We start from the raw sequence: 26,621 nt of genomic DNA, 5'->3' as shown, positions 1-26,621 counted from the left end.
TGGGCTAATTAATCCTCCCCCCGGGCTATCCAATTAGCCCGAAGCTGGCAGTCAAAAAATCCCCAATAATCAGCCCCGTTTTCGCGAGCGCAAAAACACATAGGTCTGTGTAATTGATTCTATGTGTTTTTGCCAAAAAATAGATAATTTTTGAGGCATAAAAAATGGGCCATAATTGAATTCAGAGAAAAACTTGGGGCTAATCGAATTCCACCCTGTATATGATGGTGTATATTAATGGCAGAGACATATTTGGCACCAGCTTCAGCAAGAAAATACTTGATATGTGTGCATTTATTACATGTAGAGGATTATAGGAACCATGAGGGTGTACTGCGATTCACCGGTGCTCAGGATCCTGGCGCCCAGCATACTGGCGCCGGGATCCCGACTGTTGGAATGCCGGCAGCAGGGTGAGCGCAAAAGAGCCCCTTGCGGGCTTGCTGCGCTCGCCACACTGTGGGCATGGTGGCGCGTTACGTGCGCCACGCTATTTATTCTACCTACAAGGCTGTCGTGGACACCCCAAGAGGGAAAAAAAATTACGGTATCCCGGCGGTTGGGGTCCCGCCGCCGGTATGCTGAGCACCGGGATCCCGACATCTGGGAGATTGAGTGCCACCCCAAACCTCTATAGAAAGTACAGTATCTCTGGCTTATTGCTGTAAAAAGTCGTAGCAAGTACCACAACAGTATGTAGAGCTGCAGTCAACCTTGTTTTTACCTCAAATGGCCCTTACAAATTATTCCCATTTCTCCAAACATGCCAGCTTGAGCTTCAGAACATGTATGTTGTATATGTCAGATGTCAGAGACCAGCTAAGCAGATCATTTGTGCTCTAGATAATGAGATTCCCGGATTTAATTTTGGACATGTCATTTTGTTGTTTTTAGGAGCCTGGTGCGGAGCCTCTGTCCCTGGACTTCCCCGAGATCGATCTATCCCAGTTGGACACCAGTGATTTTGACACCAACAGCTGCTTTAATGAGTTGCAGTGGTGTAACGACCAGTCAGAGAACGAGTCCAGCCAGTACAGCACTGATGACTCTGAGTTGTTTCAGGTGACTACAGAATTTCCATTCTACAACAGCTGTACACATATTTGTTGGTCATTACTGTAATACCAATGAAAATGCACATTTTCTGATAGAACAGTGAGTAGATTGCTGTAGATTGCGCTGCCCTCTATGCAACCTGTGCTGCATAGCTCCTCAACATTTCTGATTTTGGGGCAGATTTAGCAATGAGTGATATTCTTGTTATCACTCGTTATGAATGTTAAATGATGCTGCTCCAGCCAATCATCTCCTGTCATTTTTTAAACACATGCCAGTTAGGAGATGATTGGCTGGAGCACCATTTAGCATTCATAACGAGTGATAACAAGAATATCAGTTGCTGTTAAATCTGTCCCTTTGTGTGACTGCGCAGGCTTGGCCAATGGGGTGTGTACAGGTTGACGGGTTTGCAAGCCAGGTAAGTATAGGCTGTAATACAATATAAATAAAGACTTTCCTTTTCCTTTAAGCATCTCCCAGGGCGCTGAATAATATATTTTTGGTTGCTTTTATCTGCCTACCAGCCAATTAGTTTGACTTTTGTCAGGTTTTTATAACACCCGAGGCTTGTCTAGAATTTTTCCGCCTAGAGATGGAGGCCTTCATTTGTCAGCAAGGATTTAGAGTCTCTGGAGATCTGTTGAGCGCACAGTACAGGATGTTTGGGAGTTTGCATTTAAACACCTCCAGTGTCTCAGAGACTGAAGCAAAGTCTGTGAGAGGACTAAAGGGATTTGGGAGCTAGGTTACCAGCAGGTTATAGCAAACACAAGATACCGTGCCTGATAATGGCTCAGACCTTGGAATGAAACTGCGCAGGAGGCAGAAAGCTTTTCCTCTCTTAATCAATCAATTCCACCTCAATGTCTCGCTAAACCCAGAGTCAACTTTAGGCCGCGTGTTCATTTGAGTACTGGGAGACATAAACATGGATGGTCTGCAAGTAAATATAAAGCATACGCTGCTTGTTTCAAGGCAGTATTAAGTGACAATTTTTTTTACCCGAGATCTAAAATTGTGCTGGGCTCAAGGGCGTAACTACCGTGAGTGCCAGAGAGGCAGCTGCCATGTGGCCTGCACCTGAAGAGCTTATCTTGTCAAAGCCCCATATGTATAGGAGTATTTAATCATTGGGCAGTACATGTGGGCACTTACCAAAATGTTATGATGGGTCTCACAAATGGTTAGTTATATCCGTGGCTATAATAAATGTATAATGCTAACAACATCTTTCATTGTATTTTTCACATTCCTTTTTGAATACCGTAGTGCATTGTGGTCCGATCTTATAGCTGGCCATGATAAAACCGCTGTGTAGTCCCTCGGTATAAGACTTGTAATGTTGGCCTACAAAGTCAGCAACCTGCCTCTGTGCAGGTAGACTAGTCCCCAGCAATTGATAAAACACTTCTTATCACATTTCAGAAATTCCACATTTCAACTTTCCAGAATTCATAATCTAACTCTTTCCATACTTAACCACTTAACTGATGATTTTTCTCCCCCCAAAAAAAACGCTCATAAATTGTTGCTTTATTTTATGAGTGAATTTTGTGAGGAACATATATTTAACCTTATCCAAAATTATTTTAGTTTAAAAAAAAAAAACAACAACAGGCAACAGGCAGCACACAAGGTAATTTTTTGTAGTACTTATGCATACTACTTTAGTATATATGGATCCTTTCTGTCTGTCCTGCGGTGTTCTGGGTCTTCCTGTGGCGGGCAGATTGGGGTCTTTTCCAGTCCACACCCTGTGCAGGTGCAGTGAATTTGTCAATGAGGCCAGTCTGGCAGTGAATCAGAATTAGACTACGCTCTAGTGGTTTGGTATGGAAGGTCAGCACTCACAGGGCCTAATTAAGATGTGGATGGAAAATGCATGGAAGGAGCAGCGATACACTAGTATGGTAATGCAGCAGGAGGCATCTGGCATTAGTAGACTCCTCCTGCTTGCATAGTGATCCCACACAATCGGCTGACTGTGTGACCCACGGGGTCGTGTAAGCAGGCCAACACAGTTTCTTCTTCTGAAGGAGATCCTGGCATTGTCACTCACCCACGCTTCTGTTTCGGGAAACGGTGGTCGTCGCCGCCGCCCCCAAATGGTAGCAGACTATCAATCACCAACAGTCTGCAGCTGTATTGCGTCCAACGGCGTAGAATGGGTCCGGCGCATTGGTATTTGCGCTATGTGCCACAGATCCAATGGGATCTGAATTAGGCCCACTACAGTATGTCTACAGTGAGTATGTCGACCTTACAATGCCGCGCCAGGATCCCGAGATTGGTGTAATGCTACTTACAGCATTTTACCTGTGCAAGTCTTACAACTTTAAACATGCTGGTAGGTGGCAAATTAGTTATAACACCCACATGGATAAAATGCTGTAGGTACCATTACACCCATGACTGGATCACACCGCTGCTCATTGTGAGTGTGGCATATTGTAGACATGGGGCCTAATTCATGTTTGCACGCGACTGCATGCGCAGTTTAGGCTACGGAATTGCTAACCATCGCTAGTGAAGCTGCCGCCCAGGATAGAAGATAGATACCCACCGAAGCCATTGCAAAGTCCTCATACATCGCACCGACGCAATAACGAGGAACATCGACTCCTGGGGTTGGCCTATGGCTATGCAGACTGGCCGCGGCAGTAGCGATGCTGGCACCATGTTTCTCTACGTACATGATCGCAGCTGAAGATAGATACTCAAATGGCCATGAGACGCCTGCGCTGTTGCTGCCACTCCCAGTTACCGTCCCCAAACGATTCCTTCCTGTCAATCACTCTGCGTATAACATGTCGGTGAAAACATCAGCATTGAGTGCAAACATGAATTAGGATCACTGCACAACTGCAGACAATACTCTTAAAAGGGGGACTTAAGACTCACTGCCAAAGTGCCTGGGAGGCCTGTTAGTTTGTTTGTAGGAGGATGAGATGTGTTAATGTGCTAATTCAGGAGGAGAAAGAGGAGAATGTGCTAAACCAGTGGTGGAGAGGGAGACTGTGCTGCTACAGGGGAGAGGGTTGTGTTGCAGCTTATGCTAGCCATACATCAGACCAACTTTCCACTAACTATCCAACTGACCAACCGTCCAACTTTTTTCCCAACTAAAACTCTGCCCCACACACCTAACCAACTTTCTCTATCGTCCTAAGTGGATGCTGGGGTTCCTGAAAGGACCATGGGGAATAGCGGCTCCGCAGGAGACAGGGCACAAAAAAGTAAAGCTTTTACCAGATCAGGTGGTGTGCACTGGCTCCTCCCCCTATGACCCTCCTCCAGACTCCAGTTAGATTTTGTGCCCGAACGAGAAGGGTGCAATCTAGGTGGCTCTCCTAAAGAGCTGCTTAGAGAAAGTTTAGCTTAGGTTTTTTACTTTACAGTGAGTCCTGCTGGCAACAGGATCACTGCAACGAGGGACTTAGGGGAGAAGTAGTGAACTCACCTGCGTGCAGAGTGGATTTGCTGCTTGGCTACTGGACACTAGCTCCAGAGGGACGATCACAGGTACAGCCTGGATGGTCACCGGAGCCGCGCCGCCGGCCCCCTTGCAGACGCTGAAGAGAGAAGAGGTCCAAAATCGGCGGCTGAAGACTCCTGAGTCTTCATAAAGGTAGCGCACAGCACTGCAGCTGTGCGCCATTTTCCTCTCAGCACACTTCACACAACAGTCACTGAGGGTGCAGAGCGCTGGGGGGGGCGCTCTGAGAGGCAAATAAAAACCTTATTAGAGGCAAAAAATACCTCACATATAGCCCACAGAGGCTATATGGAGATATTTAACCCCTGCCTAACTTCAAAAATAGCGGGAGACGAGCCCGCCGAAAAAGGGGCGGGGCCTATCTCCTCAGCACACAGCGCCATTTTCTCTCACAGAAAAGCTGGAGAGAAGGCTCCCAGGCTCTCCCCTGCACTGCACTACAGAAACAGGGTTAAAACAGAGAGGGGGGGCACTGATTTTGGCGATATTGTATATATATAAAAGATGCTATAAGGGAGAAACACTTATATAAGGTTGTCCCTATATAATTATAGCGTTTTTGGTGTGTGCTGGCAGACTCTCCCTCTGTCTCCCCAAAGGGCTAGTGGGTCCTGTCCTCTGTCAGAGCATTCCCGGTGTGTGTGCTGTGTGTCGGTACGTGTGTGTCGACATGTATGAGGACGATGTTGGTGAGGAGGCGGAGAAATTGCCTGTAATGGTGATGTCACTCTCTAGGGAGTCGACACCGGAATGGATGGCTTATTTAGAGAATTACGTGAGAATGTCAACACGCTGCAAGGTCGGTTGACGACATGAGACGGCCGACAATCTATTAGGACCGGTCCAGGCGTCTCAGAAACACCGTCAGGGGTTTTAAAAACGCCCATTTACCTCAGTCGGTCGACACAGACACAGACACGGACACTGAATACAGTGTCGACGGTGAATAAACAAACGTATTTCTCATTAGGGCCACACGTTAAGGGCAATGAAGGAGGTGTTACGTGTTTCTGATACTACAAGTACCACAAGAAAGGGTATTATGTGGGAGTGAAAAAACTACCTGTAGTTTTTCCTGAATCAGATAAAATAAAATGAAGTGTGTGATGATGCGTAGGGTTACCCCGATAGCAAATATTGGCGTTATACCCTTTCCCGCCAGAAATTAGGGTACGTTGGGAAACACCCCTTAGGGTGATAAGGCGCTCACACGCTTATCAAGTGGCGTTACCGTCTCCAGATACGGCCGCCCTCAAGGAGCCAGCTGATAGGAAGCTGGAAAAATATCCTAAAAAGTATATACACACATACGGTGGTTATACTGCGACCAGCGATCGCCATCAGCCTGGAGATGCAGTGCTGGGTTGGCTTGGTCGGATTCCCTGACTGAAAATATTTTATTCATGTAGAGCATTTAATAGGATGCATTCTATATATATGTATGTGAGATGCACAGAGGGATATTTGCTCTCTGGCATCAAGATAAGTGCGTTGTCCATATCTCCCAGAAGATGTCAGGGACACGACAGTGGTCAGGTGATACAGATCCCATACGGCAGATGGAAGTATTGCTGTATAAAGGGAAGGAGTTATTTGGGGGTCGGTCCATCGGACCTGGGGACCACAGCAACAGCTGGGAAATCCAACCTTTTTTACCCCAAGTTACATCTCAGCTAAAAAAGACACCGTCTTTTCAGCCTCAATCTTTCCTTTCCCATGAGGGCATGCAGGCAAAAGGCCAGTCATATCTGCCCAGACATAGAGGTAAGGGAAGTAGACTGCAGCAGGCAGCCCTTTCCCAGGAAAAGAAGCCCTCCACCGCGTCTGCCAAGTCCTCAGCATGACGCTGGGGCCGTGCAAGCGGACTCAAGGTGGGGGGGTAGTCTCAAGAGTCTCAGGGCGCAGTGGGATCACTCGCAAGTTGACCCCTAGATCGTACGAGTATTATCCCAGGGGTAAAGATTGGAGAGTCGAGACATCTTCTCCTCGCAGGTTACTGAAGTCTGCTTTACCAACGGCTCCCTCCGACAGGGAGGCAGCATTGGAAACAATTCACAAGCTGTATATCCAGCAGGTGATAATCAAAGTACCCCTCCTACGACAAGGAAAAGGGTATTATTTTTCCACACTATATTGTGGTACTGAAGCCAGACGGCTTGGTGACACATAGTCTAAATCTAAAATGTTTTGAACACTTACATAAAAGGTTCAAATCGAGATAAAGTCACTCAGAGCAGTGATAGCGAACCGGAAAAAAAGGGGACTATATGGTGTCCCTGGACATCAAGGATTACCTCCATGTCCAAATTTTGTCCTTCTCATCAAGGGTACCTCTGGTTCGTGGTACAGAACTGTCAATATCAGTTTCAGACGATGCCGTTTGAATTATCCACGGCACCCCGGGCCTTTTTACCAAGGTAATGGCCGAAAAGATGTTTCTTCAAAGAAAAAAGGCATCTAAATTATCCCTTACTTGCACGACCTAAAAAGGGCAAGTTCCAGAGAACAGTTGGAGGTCGGAAGAGCACTATCTAAAGTAGTTCTTCGACGGCACGACTGGATTCTAAATATTCCAAGAATCGCAGCTGTTTTCCGACGATACGTCTGCTGTTCCTAGGGATGATTCTGGACACGGTTCAGAAAAAGGTTTTTCTTCCCGAGGAAAAAGCCAAGGAGTTATCCGACCTGTCAGGAACCTCCTAAAACCAGGAAGGGTGTCTGTACATCAATGCACAAGAGTCCTGGGAAAAATGGTGGCTTTTTACGAAGCAATTCCATTCGGCAGATTCCATGCAAGAATTTTCCAAAGGGATCTGTTGGACAAATGGTCAGGGTCGCATCCTCAGATGCACCTGCGAATAACCCTGTCGCCAAGGACAAGGGTATATCTTCTGTGGTGGTTGCAAAAGGCTCATCTATTGGAGGGCCGCAGATTCGGCATACAGGATTTGATCCTGGTGACCACGGACGCCAGCCTGAGAGGTTGGGGAGCAGTCACACAAGGAAGAAACTTCCAGGGGGTATGGACGAACCTGGAAAAGTCTCTTCACATAAACATTCTGGTACTAAGCGCAATCTAAAATGCTCTAAGCCAGGCGGAACCACTCCTGCAAGGAAAACCGGTGTTGATTCAGTCGGACAACATCACGGCGGTCGCCCATGTAAACAGACAGGGCGGCACAAGAAGCAGGAGTGCAATGGCAGAAGCTGCCAAGATTCTTCGCTGGGCGGAGAATCACGTAATAGCACTGTCAGCAGTGTTCTTCCCGGGCGTGGACAACTGGGAAGCAGACTTCCTCAGCAGACACGATATTCACCCGGGAGAGGGGGGTCTTCATCCAGAAGTCTTCCACATGCTAATAAACTGTTGAGAAAGACCAATGGTAGACATGATGGCGTCTCGCCTCAACAAGAAACTGGACAAGTATTGCGCCAGGTCAAGAGATCCACAGGCAATAGCTGTGGACGCACTGGTAACACCTTGGGTGTACAAATCAGTATATGTGTTTCCTCCTCTGCCTCTCATACCAAAGGTATTGAAGATTATACGGTGAGGAGGAGTAAGAACAATACTAGTGGCTCCGGATTGGCCAAGAAGGACTTGGTACCCGGAACTTCAAGAGTTGGTCACGGACGACCCGTGCCCTCTACTTCTGAGAAGGGACCTGCTACAACAGGGTCCCTGTCTCTTTCAAGACTTACCGCGGCTGCGTTTGACGGCATGGCGGTTGAACGCCAGATCCTAAAAGGGAAAGGCATTCCAGAAGAAGTCATTCCTACCTTGATTAAGGCAAGGAAGGAAGTCACCGCGAAACATTATCACCGCATTTGGCGAAAATATGTCGCGTGGTGCGAGGATCGGAGTGTTCCGACGGAGGAATTTCAACTGGGTCGTTTCCTACATTTCCTACAATCAGGATTGTCTATGGGTCTCAAATTGAGATCTATTAAGGTTCAAATTTCGGCCCTGTCAATATTCTTCCAAAAAGAATTGGCCTCAGTTCCTGAGGTACAGACTTTTGTTAAAGGAGTACTGCATATACAGCCTCCTGTGGTGCCTCCGGTGGCACCGTGGGATCTAAATGTAGTTTTAGATTTCCTCAAATCTCATTGGTTTGAACCATTGAAAAAGGTGGATTTTAAATATCTCACATGGAAAGTGACTATGTTACTGGCCCTGGCTTCCGCCAGGAGAGTATCTGAATTGGCGGCTTTATCTTATAAAAGCCCTTATCTAATCTTCCATTCGGATAGGGCAGAACTGAGGACTCGTCCGCATTTTCTCCCTAAGGTGGTATCAGCGTTTCACCTGAACCAACCTATTGTGGTGCCTGCGGCCACTGGCGACTTGGAGGACTCCAAGTTGTTGGACATTGTCAGAGCCTTAAAAATCTGCATTTCAAGGACGGCTGAAGTCAGAAAATCTGACTCGCTGTTGATACTATATGCACCCAACAAGTTGGGTGCCCCTGCTTCTAAGCAGACGATTGCTCGTTGGATTTGTAACACAATTCAACTTGCTCATTCTGTGGCAGGCCTGCCACAGCCTAAATCTGTTAAGGCCCATTCCACAAGGAAGGTGGGCTCATCTTGGGCGGCTGCCCGAGGGGTCTCGGCATTACAATTCTGCCGAGCAGCTACGTGGTCGGGGGAAAACACGTTTGTAAAATTCTACAAATTTGATACCCTGGCAAAAGAGGACTTGGAATTCTCTCATTCGGTGCTGCAGAGTCATCCGCACTCTCCCGCCCGTTTGGGAGCTTTGGTATAATCCCCATGGTCCTTTCAGGAACCCCAGCATCCACTTAGGACGATAGAGAAAATAAGAATTTACTTACCGATAATTCTATTTCTCGGAGTCCGTAGTGGATGCTGGGCGCCCATCCCAAGTGCGGATTATCTGCAATACTGTACATAGTTATTGTTAACAAATTCGGGTTATATTGTTAAGGAGCCATCTTTAAGAGGCTCTTTCTGTTATCATACTGTTAACTGGGTTTAGATCACAAGTTGTACGGTGTGATTGGTGTGGCTGGTATGAGTCTTACCCGGGATTCAAATTGCCTCCCTTATTGTGTACGCTCGTCCGGGCACAGTACCTAACTGGAGTCTGGAGGAGGGTCATAGGGGGAGGAGCCAGTGCACACCACCTGATCTGGTAAAAGCTTTACTTTTTTGTGCCCTGTCTCCTGCGGAGCCGCTATTCCCCATGGTCCTTTCAGGAACCCCAGCATCCACTACGGACTCCGAGAAATAGAATTATCGGTAAGTAAATTCTTATTTTTTCACCTGACCAGCCAACCTGGCAACTTTTTCATCAGGCCAGCCAACTTCTCTCCAACTTGTGATGTCACAGAAGTAGGCGAACAGTGTCTGCCTACTTCTGCATGTGATACCCCTTTTCCACTAGCTTTTAAAACACGGGTAAATGCGCGGGGGGCGCGCATTTACCTGTGTTTTTCCCTAGTGGTAAGAGGTCCCCCTGCAAATTCCTGATTCAAGTGATCCGGGAATCCTACCCGGGTAGCTAGCCGGGTTGAACATGTGTTTAACGCGGTAAGCTGTGTAGTGTGAACGGGAGCCGTGTCGCCACAGTGTATGGGAGGGCGGTGCTGGGAGATCATGTGATCTCCCAGCGCCGCCCCTGCCATGTCACTAGCAGCGTTACCAACCCGGCAATATGCTGGGTTGGTGAGCGCTGTGGAAAAGGGTGCTGTAGCACGGGTCGCAGCCGTGTCAGGCGACACGGCTGCGACCCATGCTATAGTGGAAAAGGGGTATTATTTTTTTTATTTTTTTTTAACTTGCATGTCTATTTATTCCAGTAAAAGCTTTATTTTTTCTTCTTCCACACCATACATTAATTGGTATACAGAAATATATTTTATTATGTTAAAAAAGCTGCATCCACATCAAGTAATTCAATAAAGAATGTCTGCCTAGCAGACTAAAATACTAATTATATGGCAATTTATGTCAGATAATAGAATACAATTTAAATGTTGCAAATGATTGAATCATTTATATGCTGTGCAATAATGAAACTAAGATGTTGTCATATACTAAAAGAGATTTATTGCACATAGGATAGAAATATATATCATCCTATAAGGGAATGGGTGCACTTAAAATCTAAGTGTTTTTACGTACGCTGGAGGGAGGGGGATCGGAGGTGCCAGCTGTAATAGGAGGGAATCGGAAGTGTTCATGACAGGTGGGGAAGATTGGAGGTAAAACTTGCAGGGGGGAGCTAGTGCTGATTGGGGGTGCCGGCCACATGTGGTCCTGTTGCATGAGGAGCTGGTGTCGATTGCAGGTGGGGAGGGGTGGGGTTGAGGTGCCGGATGATGGGAGCCTTTTGACAGTGGGGGCCCACAGCCGGCGCTGATGACGGGGGGGCCCACAGCCGGCGCTGATGACAGTGGGGGCCCACAGCCGGCGCTGATGACAGTGGGGGCCCACAGCCGGCACTGATGATGGGGGGCATACAGCCGGCACTGATGACAGGGAAGGGGGCCCACAGCCGACGCTGAAGACAGGGGGGACCCTACCTTACTGTAATGTGATACAAAGTTTCTGGCACTGTATGTGGAGGATGGCTGCCAGGGGAGACAGAGTGAGGAGGTCCTTGCAGCCGGAGGGATCTCCTGCAAAGACCGCGCTGCTGCACCCACGTCTTCCTGTAACTGGACGGAAGATACTTTGGTGGCACTATGTCCTCACACTCCAGGAGAGGGGGCGAGAGAGGTAACAGGGAGACTGACATGCAGCAGCGCCGGGTGTCCGCTGCTGATGGCTTGTGGACAGGGGAGGGGATCACTGCTGCGGCTGGTGATCACGGGCGGGGTGACAGGCGCCGGGTGTCCGCTGCTGATGGGGTGCGAACAGGGGATCACTGCTGCTGCTGGCGATCACAGGCGGGGCGACAGGCGCCGCGTGTCCGCTGCTGATGGGTTCCGGGTAGGGGATCACCGCTGCTGGGTGTGGTAATGCGGGGGTTTGTAGGGTAGATGCCGGGTGACCTCTGACAGGGGTGCAGGCAGGGGGACACAGCTGCTGCAGGCGGTGAACACTGTTGAGGTGCGCCAGTGCAGCAGGGGCACTGAATTTTCTCCTCCCACTCAGCCGCTGCGTCTGAGAGGGATTCCGATGAAGAAGTAGGTGGACACTCACGCTCAAAGTGTCCGCCTACTTATCGTTCAGTTCCCCCTACACCTGAACGATTAGTTGGGAAAATCGAACAGGTTTGATTTTCCCAACTAGTTGGACAGACCGTTTCTGGACGTTTTTTAGCGTGTGGGAGCAAACGGCTGATAATCGTTTGCTCTCACACACTGCCAGAATATCTTTCCAACCAGCCAACTAGTTGGCTGGTTGGAAAGATATCGTCCTGATGTATGGCTAGCATTAGGCGCATAGCTTGCTTTTTGAGACTTCTTCCGCATCCACTACATGTGATAGCCACACCCTCTATGACGCACCATTTTAGTGACTTTTATGTATTTAACAAGCTTAACTAATTACAGTTTCATTGCAGCACCTTCAACTGAATGGTACAGATTGCGTCTCCCATATTCAAAATTTCAAAATCCGAAATATTTCAAAATCCGAATCTTCTGAGTGCGACTGAGTTAGTGACACCTTTGCTTCCTGATGGTTCAGTGTACACACACTTTGTTGCAATGCACACAATTATTTAAAAAAAATGGTATAGAATTACAGTCAGGCTGTGTGTATAAGGTGTATATTAAACCTACATTGCGTTCTGTGTTTCGGCTTGGGTTCCATCCATGTCAGTGTGTATGCACATATTATAAATTAGCCAAAATACTACTGGTCCCAAGCATTTTGGACATGGGAGACTTAACCTTTCATCTCATAATGCAACAGTGGGAACAAACTATTGTCACATCTGGTGCAGGATAAGACTCACTATTCCTTAGCTAAACTGATTCATGAAATCCATGTTATGTGGTGAATTTTATCTTTACTGAAGGCTTACTTTCCTCTGTACCACTTTTCTTCTTTCAGATCATTGACAGTGAAAATGAGGCCTTGTTGGCGGCCCTTACACAGACACTGGATGATATACAGGATGATGATATCAGCTTGTCAGCCTTCATATCGTCGGGAGATGGGGACTTCTACCCCGCACCTGCCCTATCGCCAAAACCCAGCCACCCAGCTGAGTCCCCTAAGAGTCTAGAAACTGAAGATGAGCTGTCTATAGTAAGAACCACTTCCTACTGTTTAAAGTGGATTTGGATGAGACCCTGAATAGCCGCCTGCATGGGTATGATAGGCAACAAAGGTCTGAATTTTTTCATTTAAGGCTTTAAAAAAATATAAAATCTCATCCATATGTTGTATGTGTAATATGTATTTCTATCAAAGGAAAATGTTTGTTATTTTTTTCCCAAAGGGCTTATCACAGAGCGTACTGCTTACTTTCTAGATAGACTGTAATAGACATACTGCAAATAGAGAAGAAGTCACCATGTGGACTGTTGCCTATTGTAGTCTCATGTTGGAGCTAACACTCCATTGGTTGCTATGGGCAAATTCTCCACAGGCTCACTTCTGCACTCTTTACACTGCTTCATGAATAGACCCCCATAATACTCTCACTAAAAGCCACCCTTCCTTAATCAGTTGGCAGACTTCCAAACAAAGAGCCGGGAAATATCCGGTCCGGTGATAGGTAATATTTTCAATTTCCAAAGTGGACCTGTCATCATGTCATAAACTACATGGCTGCCTTAGCAGATGCAGCTATTCTTTTTTTCGTTTCTTTCCTGTAGCTATAGTGTAATGGCAACAGTCCAAATGTAGAGTTAGCAACATTGTTACAATGCTTAATTAATCAGTTCCCTACTCTAATTAGCATAACTTGGCAGTGGCAAATGAGATGGACTAGACAAAGCAAAAGACAGATGACTAGAAAAATAATATTTTCCAGATCAACTTGAACTGAAACACCTTGAAAGTAGGTGTAGGGTGCACTCATAGGGGATCATGGTAGCATGTGCACGGGAGCAGCTGGGCGAGTGAGGTCACCTTACTACAATAATATAACAGTTAAATTGGTACAATACTCAGCGCTCACTTTTTTATGCTTGTTATATGTTCCCTACTGTATGTTAATTGTGCAACTAGAGGTTGTGAGTGGCATCAAGAAATATAATATAAAAGAGAAAAGTGGCACAAAGAAATACAATTGTCACTATGTTGCATAAAATGGTTATTGCACTAATGCCTAAGGGTAGGTGTCAGTGACTGGAAACGAGTGTGGGTGCAGTTAGTGACAATACATTCATAAAAAAAGAAAACAAAGAAAACATTTAATTTGAAAGAAAATAAAAATTCTTAAGAGTCTTTCTTAATTCGATGGGCACATAACATATGCTGTTTAAAGTCAAGAATCCATTTCCAGGTCCGGATTACTCTTCCGGCTAAAGCCTCTGAGTACCGGAGGTGCGGGTATTTTGTGCGAGTCTGGCCGTTTTTGTAAAGCAATTGTATACCAGGTTGGTTTGGCCTTGTAAATGATTGCTGCTTTAGAAACAAACAAACAAACAAACAAACAAACAAACAAACGGGCAGACTCGCACAAAAGTTCCACACCTCTGAAACTCTGAGGCTATTACATGGAACCGCTTAGGTGGTGCTTTGGAGATGGTCATACCCGTGGCTCTGCAGTAGCCATGGGGACCCTTCTGCAGTTGCAGCCCTCCTGGCAGTTGCCACTTGTAACGTTTCGCACACCGGTGACCAACGCAGCCTTTCTGGGTCCCAGACACGGAGTCCAGCATTACCAGGTGTTTATCTTTCTGTAACGCTGTACTACTAAAATGAAACTCTCTCTCTCTCTACATATATATATATATATATATATACACACACACACACACACACACACACACACACACACACACACACACACATTTTTTTTTAAAGGAGCTACATTTAGTTTTTCATAAATGAGACATTAAATACAAAACATACAATTTTATAAATATGTACTTGCAAAACATAGATTTTAATTCAAACGATGTAGATACCTATAATATCCAGGCAAAGTAGCATTTCTACATAATACAGTAATAGGTTAATTTATCAATGAGTGATAAATTTCACTGAGTGATAAATTGCCCAAGCCAATCAGCTCCTAACTGTCATATTTCAAACACAGCCCATAACATGGCAGTTAAGGGCTGATTGGCTGGTGCAATTTATCATTCACAGTGAAATTTATCACTCATTGATAAATGAGCCCTTAAGTGCCTTTGAGATCTCTAGGTGTTAGTATGGGGGCATGGTAACTTGATGTGCATCTTTATGGCCCTAAACACACTACACGATAATTGTCACCACCTGACAGGCAGGACCTTGATTATGCAAATAACGTTATTAAGCCTCAACCCTTATCACAAGAGTGGACAGCATTCTGCCTAGTGTCCTGGAAGTCTTCAGGACATTACAAGACAGTAGTCCAGAATGGCATTATATAGCATAGATTTAAGCATTATGATGTACTTTCGTCTTTGGTCCTGTAACATCTACATGTACCTCTAGGGGTTGTATGTTGGGCTTAGCAGAAAATATATTTCCAATATCACTGGAGAAAAATCTAATGATAGATGTCATTTCTGCTTGCATTTCATGTGCCACAGAAAATCAGGCAGGCATAAGAGATCGTTCATCAAGAGCTTGCAGATGACATTTACGCCTAATGACAGCTATTCTGCCCATTTGTGCTGTGTAGGTTTAGGATCTAAGGCACTGTTTCAGCATCATAATTATCTGTTCTGCAATAAAAGTCTACCATGCTCTACACATTTTATATGTGTGGAGACAAACCAGGCTTTTAGTACACACACATCTGTTGCTGAATACATACGAGCTCTCCGGCAAATAATAGAATTGTTCCTGCTGACATATCTTATACATTATTCCTTAAAAGAAATGTAGAATTATATATTTTGTGCTACAAATATAGACTATTTGTATGAATAGCTTTCTTGATCATTGTATTATTGCAATGTACATATTTGTTAATTGACCAAGTTGAATAACAATTGGAACTTAGGAAATTGAGCAAAAAAAAAACCCCATCACAATTATCTGTTGTCTCTAAGGCTAAATTCACATCGGAGCGTTGTGGTAAACCCCTTATAACGTATTATAATTCTAGACCACATAGGGATCACTGTTCCCTATTTATAAACTATTTTCCTGTCTCAGTTTAACACCTATTCAGTGCACTAGAAAGTGGATTAGTTGACCATTCTAGCAGCATGCATATTTTGTTTTACATTGGCAAAAGCCACAAACTTTCTGCAGATCCTCATGTTAATATAACATACGTGTTGTATTATGGATGTATGTAGAGTTGGGTTAAATCCCCAAAGGTGCCGTGGGCAATTTATTGGGTCTGGCAACTTTCTCCCCTCTTTTACAAAAGGCTACAGAACACATAACAACTGGCGAGAGTACTTTGGGCTCCGAAGTACTAGTTGACCCTAGACAGGAGCCTAGTTTGGCTAGTGGATATATGATCCCTAGAGGTGCATACGGTATGTGCACCATTCAGAATACAGTGGACAATGGGGAGTCCTTGATGCTGTCAATCAGACTTTATGTGGAAGCACAAATCTTTTAATCCCTCAAACCACAGAGCTAGAATATAATCCAAATAAAAGCAGCTGTAGTTTTTTTTTGTAAATACAAGTTATTCAAGAATGGTGTGTGTTTGTGCATATCCATGTGTATTTAGAGTACACATTTATAACTTACACTGTTTGGTCTCTGATGTGTCTTCGCTTCATGTCTTACAGCTGAAGAAATTGCTCCTTACTCCAGCTCAGACGCCCACAGGCTTTGATGCCCACAATGACAGCAGTACTCAACATCAAAGAACCTCAAAAGTCCGTCCTCATCGGCAGTGTTTGAAGGTACATTCCATGTCATGCTTAATTTGTGTTTTGGTTTTGTTTGTTTTGTTAGCAGCCAGTAGTATATAATTGGTACTCAATCAAGCGGTGAGTGGTTAGGATACAAGCATAAGCATGCACAGATGCTGACACAGGGGTGCCATCCCGTACTGCCTCCTAGTAGACCATAATGCAGGGGGGGGGGGGGGGGGGGAGTCCAGAGCGCCACCCCCGTGTCGACGTCTGCACACACCTATGAATACAAGACAGACACTTTAATATAAATTGTATGTGGTGACATCACAGAGGGCGGGGTTTACCCTATACAAAAATAAAAAAAAGTATTGCAGGAGATGGTGGGTGGTACTAGTAGTTCACTATCTCAACCATCCTACAGCTACTGACTTAGGGAACCCTTTTTCGAAATAGGGGAGTTCCCTCTTTCACACGATGTGCCCAATTATAACATATTTTGTGAGAAGTGGGATCAAAAGCCTGTAACCCCCTTCGTTTTAGACAAAATGAAGAAGCCCAGGGTCAGGGAAGATCTCTGCCTTCCTGGCTTCCACAAACTCTGGGAAATTACCTCTTTTACACAATGATGACTCCAAATATGTACAGTGGGGCAAAAAAGTATTTGGACAGCAACAGATTGTGCAAGTGTACCCACTTTAAAAGATGAGAGGTCTGCAATTTCCATCATAGGCACACTTCAACTGTGAGAGACAGAATCTGAAAATAAAAACCAAGAAATCACATTGTATGATTTTTAAACAATTTATTTGTATATTCTTGCGGAAAATAAATATTTAGACAATCAAAAAGTTTAACTCAATACTTTGTAATATAATCGCGGTTGGCAATTACAGAGGTCAAACGGTTCCTGTAGTTCTTGACCAGGTTTGCACACACTGTAGCAGGTATTTTGGCCCACTCTTCCATGCAGATCTTCTCTAGATCTGTCATGTTTTGGGGCTGTCGCCGGGCAACACGGACTTTCAACTCCTTCCACAGATTTTCTATTGGGTTGAGGTCTGGAGACTGGCTAGACCACTCCAGGACCTTGAAATGCTTCTTACGGAGCCACTCCTTAGTTGCCCATGCGGTGTGTTTGGGGTCATTGTCATGCTGGTAGACCAAGCCATGTCCCATCTTCAATGCTCTTACTGAGGGAAGGAGGTTTTTGCCCAAAATCTCACGATGCATGGCCCCATTCATCCTCTAGTAGCCCCAAAGCATGATGTTTCCACCCCCATGCTTCACAGTGGGTATGGTGTTCTTGGGATGTCATTCACGGCAAGTGGAGTTTATACCAAAAAGTTAGATTTTGCTCTCATCTGACCACATTACATTCTCCCAATTCTCCTCTGGAGCATCCAGATGGTCACTGGCAAACTTTAGATGGGCCTGGACATGTGCTGGCTTAAGCAGGGGGACCTTTCGGGCGCTGCAGGATTTCAATCCATGACGACGTAGTGTGTTACTAATGGTAACCTTTGTGACTGAGGTCCCAGCTTTCTTGAGGTCATTGACCAGGTCCCCCCTGTGTAGTTCTGGGCTGATTCCTCACCGTTCTCAAGATTATTAATACCCCATGAGGTGAGATCTTGCATAGAGCCCCAGGTCGAGGGAGATTGTCAGTGATCTTGTATTTCTTCCATTTTTTAATAATTGCGCCAACAGTTTATCTCTTCTCACCAAGCTGCTTGCCTATTATCGAGTAGCTCATCCCAGCCTTGTGCAGCTCTACAATTTTGTCCCTGGTGTCTTTAGACAGCTCTCTGGTCTTGGCCATGGCCATGGTGGAGAGGTAGCAGTCTGACTGTTTGAGGGTGTGGACAGGTATCTTTTATACAGATAACCAGTTCAAACAGGTGCCATTAATAGAGGTAACGACTGGAGGATAGAAGAGCTTCTTAAAGAAGAAATAACAGGTCTGTGAGAGCCAGAAATCTTGCTACTTAGTAGGTGTCCAAATATTTATTTTCCACAAGAATATACAAGTAAATTGATTAAAAATCATACAATGTGATTTCCTGTTTTTTTTTCAGATTCTGTCTCTCACAGTTGAAGTGTACCTATGATGGAAATTACAGAGCTCTCTCATCTTTTTAAGTGGGTCAACTTACACAATCGGTGGCTGTCCAAACACTTTTTTGCCCCACTGTAGGTGCTAATATGGGATAGACAAAGGACTTTCAGTCCCAAGTTATAACCCTGGTGTCACCTTATTTTTCAAAGTTAGACAAAAGAAGAGAGACAGAAACTGCAGGTTTCAATAAAAATTAAAAACAATTAAATTAGTGAGCATGATATCATGGGGAAGTAATTGGGTCCAGTATGTGGTAGAAGTGAGCACAATGATTGTATAGAACATCTAGATAGTCTATTTCATATCAGTGGTTCCCAAACTCTGAGGTCTATGTTCTAGACCTTGGAGAGAGAGAGAGAGTAAGGGGATGGAGATAACGTATCAACCAACAGGCTCCTAACTTTTAATTTCTCTGGCTGGGTCCACAGGATTATCCACAGGATAACATTGGGATATTGTCGAGCGACAGCGAAAATGGCACCAACACGGTCGCGAGCTTTCTGGCCTCCCAGGATGCATTGGGGCCTCCATTATATAGTCCCGCCCACTGACTCAGTCAGATCAGTTTTTTGCTTGGTGCGGCAGGAAGCCGCATGGTCACAGGGCTACTGTGAAAGCAGCCTCAAGTTTTCATTACTTTATTTTTATAGACTTACTATATTTTTAGAGCAACTTCTCTTAACAGCATCTTAAACGCATATTAGAAAGAGTCGCTCCAACAACTCCCCACCGGGTCGCAACAACGCTTACCTCCGCGGTACAGTGCTGTCTCGACGGGCGTCTGTGACGGATGTTCTAGCAGGTCCAGCAGACGTTACCAGGCTGTGGCCGGAGCATGGGGAGACGGTGAGTCTATGGACTTCCTCTTACTAGAGGGGTCAGGACACAGCTACACTGATTTGGTGAAGACTACAAACAGTGTGTTGATGCGCCGAACATCCCGGTGTGACAGCGCTACGCTCTGGGGATCATAGGCGCCAGGACTAGGTGAGGCCGCGATCCTGGGAGTTTAAGTCAACAGGGGGTTTCAGACGCTCTCCTGGCCGTCCCTCCTCCGAGTTCATGGCCAGTTCCCGCGTGTCTCTCGTTTCATGAACTGAATGACCTCACTTCCGGCTCAGACGCTAACACGAGGGTACTCGGTCGCAGCTTAGACGCTGCGGTTGTGTACACTGGATATAAACCCGCCCAGACCGAGTCGCAGGCCTTTAGCGTCTGCATGCACGTGGAGTCGCTCAACGTCCGTGTCCGTTGGTGAGCGTCCGTGTCCGATATCAGTTACCAAGAGCGGCAGTGTACACCAGTAGCGTCTGAATCCACTCAGCGTCTTACGAGCGTCTTTGCTTGGATATGGAAGTGTGGTGAGTCTCCCTGTATCCTGCTCTCTGGAGGCAGGGTATACAGTACTAAAAATTCCTTTCTACTCCTTAGTATGCATTGTTAATTTTTAGTACCTATTGCATATGAGACCTGTATATTACTGTGTTTTCTGCATGTTATGTTGAAAAAAGAACCAGTTAAACAGAAGTACAATTTTCCTACTTATGTTTAAGTTATTATGGAGGTTGTATTCTCATATGACAATGTCTAATGCTTTAACATGTGACTGACTGCTAGTATGTGTGCTGACTTTTCTGTGTAATGTCAGTCCTGTTCTGACCCTCAAATCAGGTGCACTGTGGTCAGATTGATCTCACCTCTATATACTGATTATAGGGTGTTTTTCAGTCACAAAATTGTGTAGTCAATATCAGATAAAATGTCTGTGAGCGGCAAAAGTGATGAGGAGAATTTGTCAAGCACTCCCATAGCCCTAACATGCTTATCTTGTAAGTCAGGGGTAATTGATATGAATCAATTGGTCACTTATGAGGGTTTGTGTGCAAACTGTTTCGCTTTTCAGCGAAGTAAAAAACAGGAGTTAGTTCAGCCTCCAGTAGAGCCACCATGGAATATGTTCGCAAAGACTCTGTCTTCAATAGCGGACAGGTTAGCTCCGGTAGCACCACCTCAAGGGTTAGGTACACTATGAACCCATACATGCAGCTCCTTTCCTATGGTTTGGTTCCAGTAGCTTCTACAAGCAACCAAGGGGCAGGTAAGACTAAGACAGATACTTCTGTATGGCAGACTACACAAGATGATACATCGGATGATGATGCAGAAACAATAGAGTCAACTCCGTATGATGATCAGTCGCAGAGCTTTAGTTCAGATGATGTAGCTGAACTCATTAATGCAGTGAAGGCTGTGCTTTCTCTGGAAGAACCAGCCAAGACAGCGTTAAAAGCAAAAGCACCTGTATTCAAACGAACAAAGTCAGTGAAGGCTGAATTTCCAGCGTCAGATGAGTTGACGGAAATGATGGATGAGTCTTGGGCAGCGCCCAGTAAAAAGTATAAGAGTCCTAAGAGATGGGATTCTTATTATCCATTTCCTGCTGGAGATTGTTCGAAGAGAGAAGTTCCTCCAAAAGTAGATGCACATGTTCTGCGACTCGTGCATAAATCTGCTTTACCACTGTCATCTACCTCTTTGAATGATGTCACAGACAGAAGGGTAGAGAGCCTATTGAAAAATATTTTTTCTCTTGTAGGTGCAGTGGTAAGACCTGCTATGGCTTCGGCCTGGGTAGCAAAGGCAATGGGCGAATGGATAGAGGAACTAGAGAATGACATACCCTCTCCTACTAGGGAGCAAGAGGATCGTCTTTGCCGTTTAAGACAATCTGCCCAGTATTTAGAAGAAGCAGCTATTGATGTTGGCACTGTTGCTTCTAAAGCTTCAGCCCTGGCAGTAGTCGCTCGCAGAGCAGTTTGGCTACGGACCTGGAAGGCAGATGCAGAGTCCAAGAAAGAATTGGAAGCATTGCCTTTCGTGGGTAATATATTATTTGGAAAACCCTTATCGGATATCCTAGAGTAAGAGGCTGAATCGAAAAAGGTCAGATTTCCGGCTACCTATAACCCTAAGTCCAAGGGTTTAAAATTTCGCTCATTTCGCTGGCAAAGCAAAGCGAAAGCTAAAGAGGAGCCTAAACAACCCCAGTTTAAATCCAGGGGTAGGAAGCAGTGGGCTAGCAAGAAGCCAGCTTCCAAACCTGAACAGAAACCCTCAGCCTGAAGAGACGGGCCTCCGCCTGGAGGATTCCAGGGTTGGGGGCCGACTCCTGCAATTTGCACACATATGGCAACAGTCAACAACAGATGCCTGGGTGCAGAAGGTAGTATCTCAGCGGTATGGGTTCCCATTCAGGAGGCAGCCTCCTCAAAGATTTTTTTTGCACCAGCCCGTCTCGTATAGAGTCGAAGGCCAATGCCCTGCAAGAAGCAGTCCAAAAATTACTGCAGTCAGGGGTGATTGTCCCAGTACCTCCATCACAAAGGGGACAGGGGTATTACTCCAATTTGTTTCTAATCCAGAAACCAAATGGGTCATATCGACCAATTCTAAATCTGAAGATGTTGAACAACTACATATGGATCCCGAAGTTCCACATGGAGACGTTACGCTCCATAATGTTGGCTATGGAACCGGGAGACTATATGGTATCTCTGGATGTACGGGATGCTTACCTACATGTACCTATAGCACTATCACATCAGTGTTACCTCAGGTTTGCCACCCTCAAGGAACACTTCCAGTTCCAAGCTCTGCCCTTCGGGCTAGCTACAGCACCCAGGGTGTTTACCAAGATCATGGTGGTTATGGCAGCTTGTCTGCGCAAGCAAGGGATAAGAATATTCCCATACCTAGACGACCTATTAATCTTAGCACAGTCGCAAGATTTACTGTTGAGCCATCTCCAACAGACGATAGTTTGTTTACAGAGACACGGGTGGCTCATAAATTGGGAGAAGTCGTCCCTGAATCCGTCACAGCGGATGGTTCATTTGGGAGCCATATTGGATTCAGACCTACAGAGAGTTCTCTTACCAGAGAAAAAAATAGTCAAGGTGCAGGTCATGGCTCAGGAAGCGTTGCAAGCCCAGACAATGTCAGTCCATGCAGCAATGCGACTGTTGGGTCTGATGGTATCAACGTTGACATGGTGGAATATGCGCAATTCCACTCCAGACCGTTGCAGTATCTCATTTTGACCAAATGGAACGGAAATCATCAAACGATAAAAAAGCAGATGATAAAGATTCCAGTAAATGTAAAAAGGTCTCTAGCATGGTGGCTACAGACAGACCATTTAAACAAGGGGAGACCCTTTTGGATAAAAGAGTGGCAAGTCCTGACGACAGATGCCAGCCTGCAAGGCTGGGGGGCGGTACTCGGAAGCCTATGGTTCCAGGGAAAATGGACTGCAAGGGAAAGTCGCCTGCCGATAAATCTGTTAGAAATAAGAGCCATTTACTTGGCCCTAGTTCAGGCAAAGGACAATCTACAAGGAAGACCAGTCCAGATCCGCTCAGACAATGCGACGGCAGTAGCATACCTCAATCATCAAGGAGGAACTCACAGCAAGAGTCTGATGGAGGAAGTAACTCCCATTCTAAAATGGGCGAAACTCCATCTCCCGGCATTGTCAGCAGTATTTGTCCCGGGTGTACTAAATAGGGAAACGGATTTTCTCAGTCGGCACACCATTCAGGAAACCGAATGGGCACTACACCCAGAAGTGTTTCAGACACTGGTGAACAGATGGGGTCTACCGGAGATAGACCTTATGGCGTCTCGTCTAAACAACAAAGTTCCGAGGTACGGATCAAGAACAAGGGACCCAGGAGCGGTCCTGGTAGACGCACTGTCAGTAGAATGGAGGTTTCAGCTGGCATATCTGTTCCCTCCAATATCTCTGTTACCCAGAGTAGTGAGAAAGATAAAACAGGCAAAAGGAGCAATCATTCTAATAGCTCCAGCTTGGCCAAGAAGGCATTGGTACACAGATCTGTTGAGAATGTCCGTGGAAGCACCAATATTGCTCCCTCAACGTCCGGATCTGTTAATACAGGGTCCTTGTTGTCACAGTCATCTGGATCGCCTGTCTTTGACGGCGTGGCTGTTGAAACCTCTATCTTAGAGGCTAAAGGATTTTCAAAGCAAGTAATCCAAACCATGCTTAGAGCAAGAAAGCCTTCTTCGGCCCGTGTGTATCATAGAATATGGCAAGCCTATATTCATTGGTGTTCTGGAAAAAATTACAATCCGAGATCCTTTAAAGTAGCTAAAATTTTGGATTTCCTGCAGGCAGGATTGGATAAGGTGTTGAAGGTTGCTTCCTTGAGGGTGCAAGTCTCAGCATTGACTGTATGGTTTCAGCAGAAGATTGCTGACCTACAGGATGTACGTACGTTTTTCCAAGGAGTAATACATATTCAACCTCCATTTGTTCCTCCTGCAGCTCCCTGGGATTTGAATTTAGTTCTTAAATTTCTCCAGGGTCCTTTGTTTGAACCACTTGAGAGAGCGGATCTTAAGTGGTTAACGGTTAAAGTTCTTTTTTTACTGGCAATGGCGTCAGCCAGAAGAGTGTCAGATTTGGGAGCATTATCATGTAAGTCTCCCTTCCTAAGTTTTTTCCAGACAGAGCAGTTCTCAGAACGAGATCTAGCTATCTTCCAAAGGTGGTATCAAAATTTCACCTGAATGAAGAGATTGTAGTCCCCGCTTTTCAGATATCGGGACTATCTGCGGGAGAAGCGTCGCTGGACGTGGTCCGGGCTTTAAAAATCTACATAGATCGTACTAGTGCCATCAGGAAAACAGATTCCCTCTTCATCCTCTACGGATTCCATAGAAGAGGATGGCCTGCTAGTAAACAGACGCTGGCGAGATGGCTCCGAATGGTAATATCAGAAGCTTATTCTCATGCAGATCTCCCTATTCCGGCTAATGTCTCTGCACACTCTACACGTAAGGTAGGTCCTTCTTGGGCAGCACAGCAGGGTGCTTCAGCAGAACAGATATGTAGGGCAGCCACATGGTCTTCCATAAACACATTCATTAGACATTATGCCTTGGATACTTTTGCCTCTCATGACGCAGACTTCGGGCGAAAGGGCCTCCTGTGCAATCAGGAGCGTCCCCACCACTAAAATGGCTTTGGGAATCCCAATGTTATCCTGTGGATAATCCTGTGGACCCAGCCAGAGAAATGAACGTTATGGTAAGAACTTACCGTTGATAACGTGATTTCTCTTATGTCCACAGGTATCCACAGGGATCCCACCCTGACGCATCTGATTTGAGGATCTAGACAATCACTAAACCTCTTCCTTCTTGTATGGAAGGGTGTGCATGTGTGTTCTTATCGCCTGTACAGGTCTCTACCTAATGTTCCTGCCTAAAATTGCTGTGGAAAGAACTGATCTGACTGAGTCAGTGGGCGGGACTATATAGTGGAGGCCCCAATGCATCCTGGGAGGCCAGAAAGCTCGTGACCGTGTTGGTGCCATTTTCGCTGTCGCTCGACAATATCCCAATGTTATCCTGTGGATACCTGTGGACATAAGAGAAATCACGTTATCAACGGTAAGTTCTTACCATAACGTTCATTTTTATAACACAGCCTGTAACATGAAATTTAGGAACTGATTGGCTGGTACTTTCTCTCTCCACTTTATCTTTCTCCAAGGCTTAGCACATAGTGCTCCTTGGGGGCAGAGGGGTATAACCGTTCATGTTTTCCATGTCACCTGTGGATTTTTAAAATGTGACCGTTGCTGGTACACCTGCTGTGCGACCTGGAAAATGTGACCTGTTAGTGGTCCTTAAAGACCGAGTTTGGGAACTACTGAACTCTTTGGACAGTGTAGCCAATTGTGCCTAAAGCAGAGCATGGTTTACAGACCTCCAGTCTTATCTGATCCCCAATGAATCAGTCTTCTTGGCTTTTCAGGTGGAGACTCCAGTAGAAAAGCAGAATGGAATTCCTCTAGCACAGGGCAGAAGCTGCACTGAGCTACAAAGGCATTTGGTATCTGCCAAACATGCCTCTCAGTCTTCAGCCAATGATGGCAGCCAAGACAGCAATAAAGAAGAAGAAAGTGATTCAAATGAAGAAGGGCAAAGTGAAGATGAATCTGTGAGCAACACACCATACACCTTACAAAATCCTGATCCGCAGTTCACTTGTGAAAAGGAGAAGCGCGCAGTTGTGGACCTCATCCGTTATATGCACACCTACTGCCTTCCACTCAAGAAACAGCAAAGTGACGAGAAACACCAGCATTGTAATAGTCTCCTTAAGAGACCAAAAGCTGACTCCTCCCAGCACCCGAATTCTTGTTCAAACCAAGGAAACAAAGTGGACTTCACTAAAGCTAAAAGGAGCAGCCTTACCTTGGACAAACTTAAAAATACAAAGTTGGCAAAATCTGGGCACTCAATCCTGAAAGAACTTCTAGCAAAGGATATTTGTGGGGATGTAAGTAAGCCATACAGGTTGGCGCAGCCAGTATACGCAGCATTCTCTGAATCCTCTTGTAGCCATACGCTACAAGGGAAAACAGAGAGGGGGCTGGCAAGGGTTATTAAACCTGAATCGGAGAAAACTCAAAAGCCATATCTGACTCTCAGGAGAGAGGGCAGATTTATGGAAGCTGATTCTGGAAGACCGGGGCACACTGCTCTAGAGCAAGTGGCAAATAAATTTGCTCCCAAACAGGAATGCTCTATTTATGCGGTTAGGCGTTCCAGTAGACTAAACCCAGGTTTCTTATTTATTGACGAAACCTCTCCAGAGACCTGTATTGCACAGAAAGACCCTGATAGCCCACACACAGCAGCACGGGCTCTCTGTTTGGCAGGAGAATCATTTGTGGATGAAGAAGAGGTGGCAGAAGTTGAAGTGTCAGATGAAACAAGTGTCCAGATGGAAATGGACAGAACCATACAAGACCTTGAGATCCTAGAGAGGGATGCATCAGAAGCACACACTTATATTGTTGGCCAACAGTATCATTCCCTAGGTGAGACTGATACACATTTGCAGTAGTAATGTCATTGGAATACGTTAAACATATTTTGCATTCCCCATATTTGACCAGGTATGTCCATTTGTACATAAGGATAAAGGTTCCAGAAACTTGTG

At 45.5% G+C, this 26,621-nt stretch overlaps 1 protein-coding gene across 1 annotated transcript in view; it reads left to right on the top strand.

Annotated features, from left to right (window-relative positions):
- The window catches only part of PPARGC1B (PPARG coactivator 1 beta), a 137,622-nt gene that overhangs the window by 76,363 nt on the left and 34,638 nt on the right, over positions 1-26,621 (top strand). Inside the window, exons 2-5 of the mRNA XM_063928023.1 lie at positions 895-1,062; positions 12,587-12,784; positions 16,393-16,509; positions 25,428-26,499. Coding sequence (XP_063784093.1) covers positions 895-1,062; positions 12,587-12,784; positions 16,393-16,509; positions 25,428-26,499 — 1,555 coding nt within the window. The remainder of the gene's footprint in view (positions 1-894; positions 1,063-12,586; positions 12,785-16,392; positions 16,510-25,427; positions 26,500-26,621) is intronic.

The sequence above is a fragment of the Pseudophryne corroboree genome, chromosome 6 (assembly GCF_028390025.1).
Source record: "Pseudophryne corroboree isolate aPseCor3 chromosome 6, aPseCor3.hap2, whole genome shotgun sequence".
Lineage (NCBI taxonomy): Eukaryota > Metazoa > Chordata > Amphibia > Anura > Myobatrachidae > Pseudophryne > Pseudophryne corroboree.
The sequence above is the reverse complement of the archived record's forward strand: the minus strand, read 5'-3'. Positions and strand labels throughout refer to the sequence as shown.